This window comes from Tinamus guttatus, unplaced genomic scaffold (assembly GCF_059628265.1).
Source record: "Tinamus guttatus ecotype Peru unplaced genomic scaffold, ASM5962826v1 Tinamus_guttatus_pri_ptg000261l, whole genome shotgun sequence".
In the NCBI taxonomy this organism is placed as follows: domain Eukaryota; kingdom Metazoa; phylum Chordata; class Aves; order Tinamiformes; family Tinamidae; genus Tinamus; species Tinamus guttatus.
In genome coordinates this window covers 87,702-101,349 of record NW_028288795.1, presented here as the reverse complement: position 1 = coordinate 101,349, position 13,648 = coordinate 87,702, and the positions used below count along the sequence as shown (strand labels likewise).

The 13,648-nt window shown below is 67.7% G+C and overlaps 2 protein-coding genes across 2 annotated transcripts; one reads left to right on the top strand and one right to left on the bottom strand.

The window, feature by feature from the left end:
• Positions 1-3,814: 3,814 nt before the first annotated feature.
• On the bottom strand, positions 3,815-5,701 carry BABAM1 (BRISC and BRCA1 A complex member 1). Its single transcript, XM_088527066.1, has 8 exons — positions 5,398-5,701; positions 5,263-5,321; positions 5,067-5,187; positions 4,906-4,984; positions 4,624-4,648; positions 4,298-4,427; positions 4,110-4,196; positions 3,815-4,034 (listed from the first exon to the last, which is right to left on the bottom strand). Exons 1-8 carry the CDS (start codon positions 5,671-5,673, stop codon positions 3,834-3,836), a joined length of 978 nt encoding a protein of 325 aa, XP_088383192.1. The 5' UTR covers positions 5,674-5,701; the 3' UTR covers positions 3,815-3,833.
• Positions 5,702-7,236: 1,535 nt separating this feature from the next.
• USHBP1 (USH1 protein network component harmonin binding protein 1) lies at positions 7,237-11,755 on the top strand. The gene is made up of 11 exons (XM_088527159.1): positions 7,237-7,245; positions 8,064-8,187; positions 8,312-8,460; positions 8,541-8,744; positions 8,873-9,072; positions 9,142-9,282; positions 9,354-9,792; positions 9,895-10,062; positions 10,200-10,282; positions 10,362-10,484; positions 11,557-11,755. Exons 1-11 carry the CDS (start codon positions 7,237-7,239, stop codon positions 11,753-11,755), a joined length of 1,839 nt encoding a protein of 612 aa, XP_088383285.1.
• The last annotated feature ends 1,893 nt before the right edge of the window (positions 11,756-13,648 follow it).

The window sequence follows — 13,648 nt, the reverse complement described above, 5'->3', positions numbered from 1 at the left end:
AAAAGATTGTTGCGGAGCCATCTAAGAGACGTAGCCGGGACAAAATGACTCCTCGGTTTTAAGATGAAGTTTAACAAGGAGGGTAATGGCACTTTGTAGGCAGGATTCACATGCAGCTCTGCTTGCTTCAACCAAAAGTCACATTAGCTACAGAAAGGGGCTTGCAAGGAATTATGATGTTTGGAAAAGGCTTTCAAGTTCATCGAGTTCAACCGTAGCCCTTTAGCGACTCATTTCAGGACTTCCCCACTCGGGAAGTGGTGCGGGCTGTTTCAGATAGACTTCTTCATGGGTCTTTACACCCTGCTCTTTTAAGTAGCTTCCTTATCTTTATATCTCTACATTTTTTCGATGCGTCAATAACACCTTATACATCTGTTGCATCTTTTCCTTGTCTGCAAGAGGGGTTATTTGGGGTATATTACACTGATTATTATACAATAGGCCCTACATATACATATATATGTGTGTATATATATTTATATATACACACACGTATATATACATACACAGGTATATACCAGATTTCTAGGTCCATCCGGACGCACATTTCCAGGCAGGGGAGCCCTCATGACAGAGGCAGAGGCCCGTGAGGAGCCGCCGCTCGGCCAGGGCCCCGCGCCGGCCCGGGGACACCCATGTGGCGACAAGCGGCGAACGGGCATTTGGTGCCGGTACCGGGCGCGCCCGTTGCCGCCTCCGCCCGCCCCTCGCTGCGGTCGCTAAAATGGCGGCGGAGCCCGCGCGGCAGCGGGAACCGGCAGCCCCCGCCGCTGTCGCTGCCGTCTCCCGCCCCCGGAGGCTCCGCCTCGCCGCTGCCGGGCGCCGCTGGCATGGCGGCTCCCGCGCCGTCCTCGCGTGGAGAAAATGGCGGCGGGGCGAGCGCTGCTGAGGCGCCGCGCGGGGCCGGGCTGCCCGCGCTCCCTCTTCTGTTCCCTCTCGTGATAATTGCCCTGCTGAAAGGCGGCAGCTTCTGCACTACCCTCCCTCCCTTCGGGGCAGACTTTTCCTTCTCGGCGTGTTCAGTTTCTTTACATTCCCCTTCCTCCTCCTCAGGACTTCGCTCCGGTCTCCCCCTTCCCCTAAAGGCTCTCTTCTCACTGCAGCTGGTCACCCCACAGAGCTTCAGCTGCCCATCTCATTTCTCTAAAACTCCACGTTACTGTAAGGCTTTGGATACTTTTATCTCCTTGGCATTTCTAGTCCCAGGCAGTGATTTATTTATTATTTTGCATGACAGACTCACCGTTAGCTGTGTTGTACTGTGAGGGTCCTCTGAACTAATGGTTTCTGCTTCTACTTTTTTTTTTTTTTTTTTTTTTTTTTTGGGAGTTCTTTGCTATTTCCACTCCCTCTGTTCCTGTGGATCTAAGGAATTCCTTAGTTCCCACAGTCATCATTCCTTCCCTCTGCAGAGATCTCCTCTGTTAAAACCCACTTGCTGAGCCAATTTTAGCCACTCCAGAAGCGCCTTCTCCTGGTTTTGGCTTGCAGAAGGCACATGGCTCTTAATAACGTTCTGGCTTGGCAAGCACAGTGGCTTAAAGGGACCTTTTCATTCCCTGTTACTGCAGATACTGCCTGAATTAACTAACCCCTCTTTAAAGAGCACCTTGGCATAACTGGTGTATTAATGAAGTTTAATAAGTTTGCATCATCTGTATGTATTCCCCATAGGGCCTGCCGACCCGGTACAGCCCCCCACACGTTGCCTGTAGGACCTGCCTGGCCACTATGGAGCCCCACATGGAACCGCAGGGAGGCCCATAGGGCCCCCCGGCCCCATGTGCATGGAGGCCCACAGAGGCCCTAGGGCAACTTGAGGCCCTAGGGCAACTTCAGCCCCATGCAGGGAGGCCCTGGGGGGCTGCACGAAGACCCTTAGGGCCCGCTGGGCCTTGTGTGCTTGAAAGCCTCAGGGGGCTGAAAAAAGTCATGTAGAGCCCCCTGATCTTGTGTGCACAGAGGCCCCAAGGAGCAGCACGAGGCCTCATAGGGTGTCCTTAGTCCTCTGCGCATGGAAGGGTCCAGGGCTCCGTATAAAGGCCCATAGGACCCTCCTGGCCCAGGGCGCACGTAGGGCCCCCCCGGCCCAGTGCGCACAAGGGCCCCCAGGTAAGAGGCGGCGGCCGGGCCGGGCCGGGGCTAGCGGAGGGCCCCGACCCAGGTCCCAAGCACGACCCGCCCCGACCCCCTTCCTGCCCCATCCCCAGCGCACACGGGCCGGGACCGCGCTCGGTGCCGCCGCCCGGAGCCGCGAGCGCTGCCCGGCCGGGCCCGACGCCCCCGGCCAGGCCCGGTCCGGTCCCAGCTCCGCCGCCCGCCCCGGCACTCGCCGTCCCCGCGCGGGGCTCGGGCCACCCCGCGGGACCCGGGGGCACCGGCTGCTCCCAGGAAGGGGCCCGGGGCCTCCGCCCGGGCAGCGGCCCCGGCGCCCACGCGGCTCCCGCGGCTCCGGCTCCGGCTCCGCCCGGCGCGTCCGCCCGTGCCGGTCCCGCGGCTCCCGGCTCTCCCGGCAGAACCGCGGCCCCGCGAACACCCGGATCCGGCCCCTACGGCTGCTCCTCCCCGTCTGGTCCCGGCTCCCTTTGTGTGTTCCGGCCCCGCCCGGTACCGCCCCTCAGCGCCGCTCCCGGTTCCGCCCGGCCCATCCCGGCGCCGGGACCGAGGGGACCCGCCGTCCTGTCACCCCCGCAGGTCGCGCTGGCGCGGGGGTCCCATCTCCCTGTGCCCCTCGTGGCCATGAACATTCCTGGGTTACAGCGCAGGGATTATTGACACCCTGGAGGATTTGTAATCCCTTCACAGGGATTTAGCGCTTACGGTGCGCACAGAGCCGAGGGGCCCTATGGGCTTTTGTGTGGCCTCCCTCATGCTCCGTGCACACTCGTCCAGGGGTCCCTAGGGGCTTTAGTGCGGCCTCCAAGCACCGCTGTATGCAGGGAGGCCCTTCTGCATTTTCTGCAGCCTCCCAGGGCCTCCATGTGCACTGGGCCTGGGGTCCCCATGGGCCTTCGTGCAGCTGCCCCGTTCTACTGTGTGCACTGGGACGAGGGGGCCCTACGGGCTTTCACATGGCCTTACGGGACCTCTGTGCGCCCTTTCCCGGGGGTCCCGAGGGGCTTTTCGTGCAGCCTTTCATGACGTGCTGGGGAGCTGCACAAAGGTCCGTAGGGCCCCCCCAGCCCTGTGTGCATGGAGGCCCCGGGGGCCGCATGAAATCCTGTAGGCCCGCACTGACCTGCTGGCTCCTGTTCCCGCTCCCTGCTTATCCCGCGTCTCGGGCAACCAGGACCCCCAAGCGCCCTGGAACAGGGACCCAAGTTCCCTGCATCAGCATCTCCTCGTGTCCCGTACTTGGGAACCCAGCACCTCCCTGTGCCTTGTACTGGGGCACCCAGTGCCCTGCGCACTGGCACCTCCCAGCACCCTGGGCTGGGGCACCCAGCACCTGCTAACGCCTTGGACTGGACCACCCAGTGCCCCGGCTGGGGCACCCAGTGCCTCCCAGCACCCTGGACTGGGGCACCCAGACCCTCCTGCTGCTCTGGACTGGGACACCCAGTGCCCTGTCCTGGGGCACCTATCAACTTCCAGCACCCTATAATGGGGCACCCATCGCAGAGCGCCCGAGCTGACCCCACTAACCCCCTTCCCTCTTCCCCAGAGCCCACCCTGCCCCAATGACAGTGACCAGCCAGAACCCTGGTGCCACCTCCATCCTTTACTGTCAGCCCCTGTGTCCTCCACACCAGGCACTTTGTGTGGGTAGTGGCACAGAAGGCCACCCCGGATGGCCACCCCAAGAGCCGCTGTGCCCACGTCCGTGGCGCTCACACGGTGGCCTCGCTCTCGGCCACCGTGTCCTCCTCGAGCAGGCTGTAGGCCGCGTGGCTCTGGAACGGCCGCTGCAACGGGTGCGCCAGCAGCTTGGCCATGCAGTTGTGCAGCTCCACAGCCGGCCCCGTCAGTGACACCTCGTACTTGTAGTTGGTGCCCTTGGTGTCCAGGCTGCTGAAGAAGGCGTACATCTCCTGGGAGGAGCAGGGGGGACACGGGTGACATCGAGGCAGGCTCAGCCATGGAGGCACCTGGCACTCAGCGCTTACCTTCCAGCTCGTCTCCTCCTCCTTGTCCTCAGCCCCGTTATGGATGTAAACAACGTCGAAAAAGAAGTAGGGGCACTGGAGCATCTTCTGCAGGGGTGAGCGGAGCTGTGACGCAGCCCGGCTCCGGGAGCGTCACCGGAGCAGGACCCGCTGGGCGCTCATCCCCGTCCCAGCACCGCAGCACCCACCTTCATGTGCTCGGTGGCAGAGAACTGGGGCGGGCAGGCAGGGCGGCTGAACACCAGGATGGTTCGCACCACGTAGGGCGGCGGGATGGTCTGCACGTTCTCCGTCACTGGCAGCTCGATCTTCTGCTGGCTGCACCGGAGCAGGAGCTCAGAGGGGACGGGAACCCGGCCGGCTTGCACCACAGAACCAGGACCGTCCCCATCTCCCCAGGACTTAACCAGTTATGTGGGAAACAGGGGCAGAGCTGGGCTTGGACTGAGAAGCCACCCAAGAGCCGCTTGGGCTAGAGGGTCGCAGGGCAGCAAGGGCGAGCGGCTGTACTTACATGAGGTTGAAGAGCCCCTCCAGGTCTGGAGCTGCAGCTAAGGACGGTCACTGCACACAGACCCCATCCTGTGCCACGGGGACACTCCCTGCCCAAAGCCCACCGGAGGCTCCCAGGGCTAACGCGGGATCAGGGAGCCGGAGCAGCCCCTCGCGCTCCCGCACAGTGGCAGCATCCGCGCAGAGCCACCATCCGCGGGATTTGCTGCCATCTCCCGGCAAAAGGCCCAGGAGGCCACGGAACCGGCGCGGAGCACCGGCCATGGCGCCCATCACAGGATACTGAAGGACTTGCACACGACGGTCTCCAGGTCGTAGAGGCAGCTGCAGACCTCACGGGGGTCCGAGGTGAAGCCTGAGAGCTGCGAGGGGCTGGCATGAGCGGAGGGGCCGCGGAGCCACCGGACTCCCCCTGGCTCGGCCGCCACCCCCAGCCCCGCTCACCCACGTGGCGTCGTTGTTGACCACAAGCAGCGCAAACTCGTGGCTCTTGTCGATCTTGTGCTTGGTCCGCACGAACATCTCGATCATCTTCTGCGAGATGTTGAGCGCGTTGGTCTTGGAGCTGCCCGGGGGGAGTCATCAGTGGGGTCCCCATGGCACCCGCAGTCCTGGCGGGCTCTGGGGCAGCCCCGCTCACCCGTTGAAGGACTCCAGCTTGGGCAGGGACATCTCTTCCGAGAGGTCCAGACAGATGATCTGCGCAAGCAAGCGCAGGCTAAGTGTGCGGCCGGCAGGCGCCCGCCGCGTCCCCGTCCCCGTGCCTGGCACTCACCACCTTCTCGGGGCAGTTGACGCGCGGCGTCTTCACCTGCACCTCGGCGGGGTGCACGGAGCCAGGCCAGGCCTGGCCGTCAGGGGCCGCGGCGCCCGGGGGGCTCTCATCGGCGCTCGCCGCTTCGCCCTCGCCCTCGCTGCGGTTGCCCACGCTGGCCTGGGCGCTCAGCGCCCGGTCCTCGGCGCCCTCGGGGTTGGAGCGCGTGCGGGGCCGCTGCTCGGCCGCCTTCTCCTCCTCCTCCTCGGCCGCGCTGCCCGGCTCCGACGTGTCCATCCTGCCGCCGCGCGGATCCGGCGCTGCGCCGCACGGGAGCCCTGCTCCGCTGCGTCCTCTCGCCCCAAACCCCCCTGCTCCGTGTGACCCCCTGCCCCACGCACCCCCTTGCACCGCTCCCACCACCCACCCCCGCACCCACTTGCTCGCGGGTCCCCCCGGTGCCCCCTCCCGCCCGGTGCACCCGCCAGCCGGTGCTCCCCCGTCCCACGCACCCCCCTTCCCCGTCCCCCGGTCACCCTCCCGCCCTGTGCACCCCCCACTCGGTGCAACCCCCAACCCCAGCACCCCCCGAGCCGGTAAATTCCCCTACCCCGTGCACCCCCCTGTCCCGTGCACCCCCCTGTCCCGTGCACCTCCCGCCCCGTGCCCCCGTCCCGTCCCGTCCCGTGCACCCTCCCCGGTGCCCCCCACGCACTCCCCGAGCCGGTAAACTCCCCTACCCCGTACACCCCTTGTGCCCCGTGCAACCCCTGCCCCGTGCACCCCTACCCGGTGCCCCCGTCCCGTCCCGTGCACCCCCCTCCCCGGTGCCCCCCCCGCCCCGTGCACCCCGGGCCCCCCCAGCCCCGCGCTCACCCGCGCTCGCCCGCACGAGCCCCGCCCGCGGCCGCCCGGAAATGGCGCCGCGCAGAGACTGCTGGGACTTGTAGTTCCGCGGGCCCCGCAGGCCTCGCTACCCACCCCCCACGTTGGTGCCCGAAATTCGCCCCCCGCCCCCCACGCCGACACCCAGGCACCCCCCGCGCCACCCGCTGCATCCCGAACTCCCGTGGGACCTGCACCCCCATTGTCCATGGACCACCCACTGCGCCCCTGTGCTGTCCATGCACCCTAAATACCCCCGTGCCACCCTGCATCATCCATGCACAGCCCCCTGCACCCTCAGTATCCTTGCAGCACCCTCCAGCACCCATGTACCATGGTTACACCCTAACTGCCCATGCACAACCTTCCAGTACCGTAATTGCAACACCCCCTGCATCCTAATTGCGCATATATCACCTTCCAGCACCCACGCTCTGCCCCCTAATTGCCCATGAACCACCCTCCAGCACCCCTGCATCATCCCCCTGCACCCTAATTGCCCATGCACTGCCCCCCATGCACTCTGAATACCCACCTACCCTAACGCTGCCCTCCATCCCCTCCATGCCCACCCTACTGGCACCCAAATGCTCGTGCACCCACCCGTGTCCCGAGCACCCCCGCACACGAGCGCTGCCCGCAAACCTCGCACGGGGTGCACAGCGCCCGGCCGGGTGCCCAAAACGCCGTGGGGCTGCTGCGGTGGGTTGTGCAAAGAGGGAGGGGACACATGGGGCACCCGGCAGGCAGCGGGGACACGGGGACATGGGCAGCGCAATGGTTAAGTGCGGGAGGCTGCACTGGGCTTGTGGAGGAAGAGGAAATCTCCGCAGGAACAAGGAATGGGAAAAGCTGGGGGGGGCTGGAAGCGGCACAGCCCCACAGCAAGCCTAGGACACAAGGTCCCTGCCGGGACAGGGCATCGGGACACCCATCCCTGCAGGAAGCAGCCCCCAGGGCCGGGCACTGGCTGGGATGGAGAAGGCAAGTGGGGCGTCCCGTGGGACCGGCACTGCTGGAGCACTGGGGAGCCCGCGGGAGAAACCCTGTCCCGGGAGCACCCGGTACTGGGGGAGATGCACCGAGGACCATTGCGGGGCAGGGTGCATCCCCCAGCCACAAGCATCCCCCGGCCATGACGCATCCCCCGCCTGGAGCGTCCCCCAGGCCTGGCCATTTCTCCTAGCCACGGGCATCCACCAGCCATGGGCACCCCCTGGCCACGTCCTCGGTGCCTGCCCAGGATCCGCTCTGGCTCCTGGGGCTGCTCCAGGTCCCGCAGCCCCATCCAGGGGCCATCCCCGACCGGGCGCTGCAGCCGCCGGCCCCGCTGGCCGCGTGGGGCCGGGAGCGACGCGCGGGGCGGCCGCGTCCTCGCGCTCATTGTTCCCGCTGCAAACAGGAAACCGCTCCTGCTTCCGGCACGGCCGCCCGCCGGGGACGGAGGACGGAGCGCCCAGCGCCCGCCGTGCCGCCGCAGCCAGGCCCTGGGGGGACCGGCACGATGCGGGGGACCGGGTCCTGTGTGCAGTGTGGTGACACGGGCTGCACCCAGCTGCACCAGTCCACGTGTGCTGGATGGGACGTGTCACCCAGCTGTGCCAGCCCCTATATGGGGTTGTGACAAACAGGACACTGCGTTGCAGCAGGGCGTCACGTTGTAGCTCTGCACCCAAATGCACCTAAATGCTCCCAAATGCACCCCAGTTGCACCCCAGCTGGCTGCACCCGCTGCTTTGTCCCCGGCGCGGCCGGACGCCCGTGCTGGGCACCGTGGGCAGACGAGTGCGTGTTCCCCGCAGCCCCCGGCACCTGAGACAGGGGATGGGACCGAGGTGGCATCAGGGGATGACGGGGACACCCTGCCCTGCGAGGAGGACGTCACCGGGCTGCTGGCCACCACGGCCGGGCCGCTGCAGCGCCGGAGTGGCAGGTACCGCTGGTGACAGCCCCAGCAGACGGGGACACGTCACACGTACGGGGGCACGTGCAGCCCCTCTGCATCTCCCCCTTGCTGCCCCCAGGGAGGAGGACGATGAGGAGGAGGAAGATGAGGAGGAGGAAGGGGAGGAGGGGCCGCCCCGTGGTCCTGACCTCTTTGCAGCCCTGCAGCAGGCCGTGAGCTCCCTGGAACGCGCCGTCTTCTCCCGGCACGGGTGGCCACCAGCACCCGGCCATGAGTGGGCACGGGCGGCCAAGGTGAGCGGCAGCGCACGGGGCCGCCCCAACGCCGCGGTGAGGGGCACCGCCGCAGCAGGAGCCCTCTGCTTCCCTGCCAGAGCCTGGAGGAGCTGGCCGGGTGCGGGGCCGAGCACCGGGGCGCCGGGAGCGGGGATGCAGCCAGGCTGCAGGAGGAGGCGGCGGCGGCGGCGGCGGGACGGGCCGCGCTGCGGGCGGCCCTGGGGCGCCGCGACGAGGAGCTGAGCCGGGCGAGAGCGGCGCTGGCCGCGCTGCGCGACGAGCGGGACCGGCTGCAGCGCAGGGTGAGCGCGGGACGCCTCGCCGTGCCGTGCCGTGCCGTGCCGTGCCCTGCCGTGCCGTTCTGATAGCGCTGCCCCCTGCTCAGCCCGTGGGCCCAAGCTGCCCCTGCTGAGCGCTGCTGTCCCCGCAGGCGCAGGAGCTGCAGGACGCGCTGAGCAGCATCGAGGTCCCGTGCAGAGGCTCCCCGGTGCTCGACGTGTCCCGCTCTCCGTCCAGCGCTGCCCGCGACCCGCTGAGGCGCGCGCGGAGCTACCACGGCGCGATATCCCGCAGGAACCCCCCTGCCGCGCTGCCCACCGAGCCGGAGCAGCGGCTGCAGCAGCTGCAGGGGTGAGTGGCCGTGGGGGTGGCCGCGGGGACAGCAGTGACGGCGCTGACGCTGCCCTGCGGCTCCGCCAGGCGCTGGGAGCGGCTCCGGGCTGCCAACCGGCTGCTGTCGGTGGCGCTGCACGACTGCAAGAGCCACTCGGAGCGGCTCAGCATGGTGCTGGGCCAGCACGAGGCGCACGGCACCGCGCTGCGCCTGGCGCTGCACTGCAGGTAGGGACGCAGCCGTGGAGCCCGGGACTGCCTGGGCTCCCGCAGCGGTGCTGAGCCCCGTCTCGCTGCAGCGAGCGCTGCGCGGACGCGTACGGAGCGCTGCTCGCGCTGGCGTGCGCCAAGCTGCGCCCGGGAAGCTGCGGCGGTGAGTCGCATCCCGGCAGGCTGCGGGCTGCGGGTTGTGGGATGCAGGATGCGGGATGTGGGGAGGACGCCGGTGCCCTGCACGGGGCTGCCGGCGCTTCGCGGGACCGCAGGGCATCCCCAGATGCTGGCGCAGACGAGGGGGCTCTGCGCGAGCTCATCCGGCGGCTGCGCGCGGAGCAAGCGGCCGTGCAGGCCTCGCTGCGCGCCGCCCCCGTGCCCGCGGGCACCGTGGCCCGTCACAGCGAGGACGTCCGTGCTCGGGCCGAGCGGGCGCTGCGGGACGCGCGGGCCCCCCCGGCCGCCCCTGCGCCCCGGCCGGAGCCGGACAAGGCAGAGCTGCTGCAGGAGCTGGCGGTGCTCAAGGTGCGCGGGGCGCTTGGGGACGGACACCCGGGCACCTCCGCGGCCCCCTGCAAAGTGCTGCCCGACTGGGAGGTGACACCCCAGGGCCATGTCCCCCCCCAGGAGGCCATGGCCGACCTGCAGACGCAGCTGCAGCTGGAGGAGATGCAGAAGCGGGGGCTGGAGGTGCTGGCAGCGGCGCAGGGGCCGCGCGAGGATGCCCTGCGCCTGCTGCTCCTGCACCTGCAGCGGCAGCAGGATGGGGATGCCACCAGCAGCAGCAGCGAGGAGGTGGAATCAGACACCCAGCCCCAGGTAGACCTCACGGAAGGGGCTGTGGGGCAGCGGGTCGTGGAAGGGAGGAGGTTCATGCCCAGGGAGGGCGTCCTGGCCCTGCCCCAGTGCTCACATGCGCCTGGACACAGCAGGGTGCTGAGCGCAGCTGCATGGGAGCAGCAGCTCCCGCAGAGCCGGTGGGGACGGCGCAGGAGCTGCTGGAGGCGCTGGCTCGGTGAGGGACGCGGGACGGCGCCGTGTGGCGCCAGGGAGGGGGGCACTGCCCATCGTGGTGCCACGTGTGTCGCTCCCAGGAGCGAGGAGCTGCGTGCGCGCACCCGGGCCCTGCTGCGCGCCCTGGAGCAGGCGAGCGCCGAGAGCCGCACGCAGCACGTGCACTGCAGCGCCCTGGCCCGCGACTTCTGCCACGTGCACAGGTGGGCGCCGGGCACGCGGACCCCCGCTGCACTCACTGTGCATGCAGTGCCCTCCTGCACACCCTGGCAGGGAGCAGCCCTGGACGTGCCACCCTCTTCTGCATCGCTGGCAGGGAGCCACCCAGCCATGTCCCCTGGATGTGCCATCCCCTCCTGCATGTCCTGGAGCGCATGGTCCCTCCTGTGCATCCCTGCATGTCCCCTGGTTGTGCCACCCCCTCCTGCATGTCCTGGGGCACATGGTCCCTCCTGTGCATCCCTCCATGTCCCCTGGATGTGCCATCCCCTCCTGCATGTCCTGGGGCACATGGTCCCTCCTGTGCATCCCTGCACCCCTCCATGTCCCCTGGATGTGCCATCCCCTCCTGCATGTCCTGGAGCGCATGGTCCCTCCTGTGCATCCCTGCACCCCTCCATGTCCCCTGGATGTGCCATCCCCTCCTGCATGTCCTGGGGCGCATGGTCCCTCCTGTGCATCCCTCCATGTCCCCTGGTTGTGCCACCCCCTCCTGCATGTCCTGGAGCGCATGGTCCCTCCTGTGCATCCCTGCATGTCCCCTGGTTGTGCCACCCCCTCCTGCATGTCCTGGAGCGCATGGTCCCTCCTGTGCATCCCTCCATGTCCCCTGGTTGTGCCACCCCCTCCTGCATGTCCTGGGGCACATGGTCCCTCCTGTGCATCCCTCCACGTCCCCTGGATGTGCCACCCCCTCCTGCATGTCCTGGAGTGCATGGTCCCTCCTGTGCATCCTTCCACGTCCCCTGGATGTGCCATCCCCTCCTGCATGTCCTGGGGCGCATGGTCCCTCCTGTGCATCCCTGCATGTCCCCTGGTTGTGCCACCCCCTCCTGCATGTCCTGGAGCGCATGGTCCCTCCTGTGCATCCCTCCATGTCCCCTGGATGTGCCACCCCCTCCTGCATGTCCTGGAGCGCATGGTCCTTCCTGTGCATCCCTCCATGTCCCCTGGATGTGCCACCCCCTCCTGCATGCCCAGGGTCCCAGCTATCCCCCCAAGGTGCTCCCCGTGCGCACCCCTGTCCCCTCGCGCCCTCAGTGTCCCCTCCCGCAGCGCGCTGGCCCTGGCGTACCGCGGCGCGCGCCGGCGCCAGGAGGCCCAGCTGCGGCGGCGGCAGGCGCAGGCGGCCGCGCTGGGCGCGCAGCAGGAGCAGCGGGAGCAGGAGCTGGCGCGACGGCTGCAGCTCCTGGAGCAGCTCCGCGGCACCGCTGCCACCACCGGCACCGGCACCACCAGCGAGACCTGCATCTAGGAGCAGAGCCCCCGGAATCCGCAGGGGCAGGGGGAATAAAGCGCTTTGCCCTGGGATGAGGCTCACATGGCCCCAGCGCTGGGATGGGGGACAGCGGAGCCGGGACTCGGCAGCGAGGGGGAACGGCTGGAGGTGCCGGTGAGGAGCGGCCGGATGGGAACAAAGCCACTCCTGGCCGCCAGTGACGCTGTCGCGTTGTCCCCGATACGGGATCAAAGGTGACAGCAGTGGCCGTGGCAATGGGGCCCTGATGCATGCGCAGGAGGGGAGCGGTGACCCCACACCGGGGTGGCCTGGGCTCCCTCCAGCGCTCCGGAGCCAGCGCAGCCATCGCCACGTCGCCCTCGGCGAGCCCGGGCACGGAGCAGGTGGCCTCAGCAGCCGGCGTGTCCCCGGGGATGATGCAGAGCAGAGTTCAAGGCTCAGCGGATCGATATCCCGGGCTGCGGCTGTGGAGAGCGCAGGGATGCAGGCGTGGATGGAGGGGTGCGGGGCTGGGAGGCAGGGAGGAAGGCAGGATGCAGAGCAGGGATTCAGGGCAGGGATGCAGGGAAGTGGGGCAGGGATGAGGTGCAGGGAGACCAGGATGCAGGACAGGGATATGGACAGGGATGCAGGGCTGTAGCGCAGGGAGTCAGGGAGGGGGCCGGGATGCAGCTCAGCACTCAGACCTCCCTGTGCCCAGAGCCCTCGGAAACGGGGGCAGCCCCACGTCCCTGCTCACACCACGACCTGGATCGCAGGACGACTTCCCAGGGCCCCAGGGAACAGCGGCGGCACAAAATGGGAGCGCCGGTCACGTGGACGGCAGCGCCGGGCCCGCAGCGGCCCCCTCGGCACAGCGCGGCGGGGCGGGGGGTCCCGGCAGGGCCGGCCTGACCCGCGGGTTGAAGGTCAGGGCCTGGCGCTCAGACCCCTTTTCACATTCAAATGGCTCCCGGGCGCTTTGTGCACAGGGTCAGGCTCCAGCGGGAGCCGCATGAAAGGGACGGGGCCATGGGGCCGCTTTCAAGGCCCCTCTCCGCACCAGGCAGGGGCCTGGGGGCTCCTCATCACCCACGGGCCCCGCCGCGGTGCCAGCTGCCGTGCGCCCTGAGCCTCTGCCAAAGGCAGAGCGTTGCATGGGCTTGGGGAGCAGGGCCAGGCGTCACTGCAGTGGCCCCGCGCAGCACGGCACGGCGCAGCACGGCATGGTGCAATATAGCACGGTGCAGCACGGCACGGTGCAGCACAGCACAGTGCTTTGCAGCACGGCATGGCAGAGTGCAGCACGGCATGGTGCTTGGCAGTATTGCATGGCATGGCGCGGCACGGCACGGTGCAGCACGGCACGGTGCAACATGGCACGGTGCAGCACGGCTCAGTGCAGCACGGCACAGTGCTTTGCAGCACGGCATGGCAGAGTGCAGCACGGCATGGTGCTTGGCAGTCTTGCATGGCATGGTGCAGCATGGCATGGTGCAACACGGCTCAGTGCAGCACAGCACAATGCTTTGCAGCACGGCATGGTGCTTGGCAGTCTTGCATGGCATGGTGCAGCATGGCACGGTGCAACACGGCACAGTGCAGCACACCACAATGCTTTGCAGCACGGCACGGCAGAGTGCAGCACGGCATGGTGCTTGGCAGTATTGCATGGCATGGCACAGCACAGCACGGCGCAGCACGGCACAGTGCAACACAACACGACGCTTTGCAGCATCGCATGGCTCAGTGCAACACGGCATGGTGCTTGGCAGTATTGCACGGCACGGTGCAGCACGGCACGGCGCAGCACAGCACGGTGCAGCACGGCACGGCGCAGCACGGCACAGTGCAACACAACATGACGCTTTGCAGCATCGCATGGCTCAGTGCAACACGGCATGGTGCTTGGCAGTATTGCACGGCACG

Coding starts and splice junctions, on each gene's coding strand:
- BABAM1 (XM_088527066.1), bottom strand. CDS start 5,673: ATGGACACGTCGGAGCCGGGCAGCGCGGCCGAGGAGGAGGAGGAGAAG. Junction 5,188..5,262: donor AAGCTGGAGTCCTTCAACGG/GTGAGCGGGGCT, acceptor CCCCCCGGGCAG/CTCCAAGACCAACGCGCTCA. Junction 4,428..4,623: donor GAGGGGCTCTTCAACCTCAT/GTAAGTACAGCC, acceptor GCTCCGGTGCAG/CCAGCAGAAGATCGAGCTGC.
- USHBP1 (XM_088527159.1), top strand. Junction 9,073..9,141: donor CGGCTGCAGCAGCTGCAGGG/GTGAGTGGCCGT, acceptor CGGCTCCGCCAG/GCGCTGGGAGCGGCTCCGGG. Junction 9,283..9,353: donor CGCCTGGCGCTGCACTGCAG/GTAGGGACGCAG, acceptor GTCTCGCTGCAG/CGAGCGCTGCGCGGACGCGT.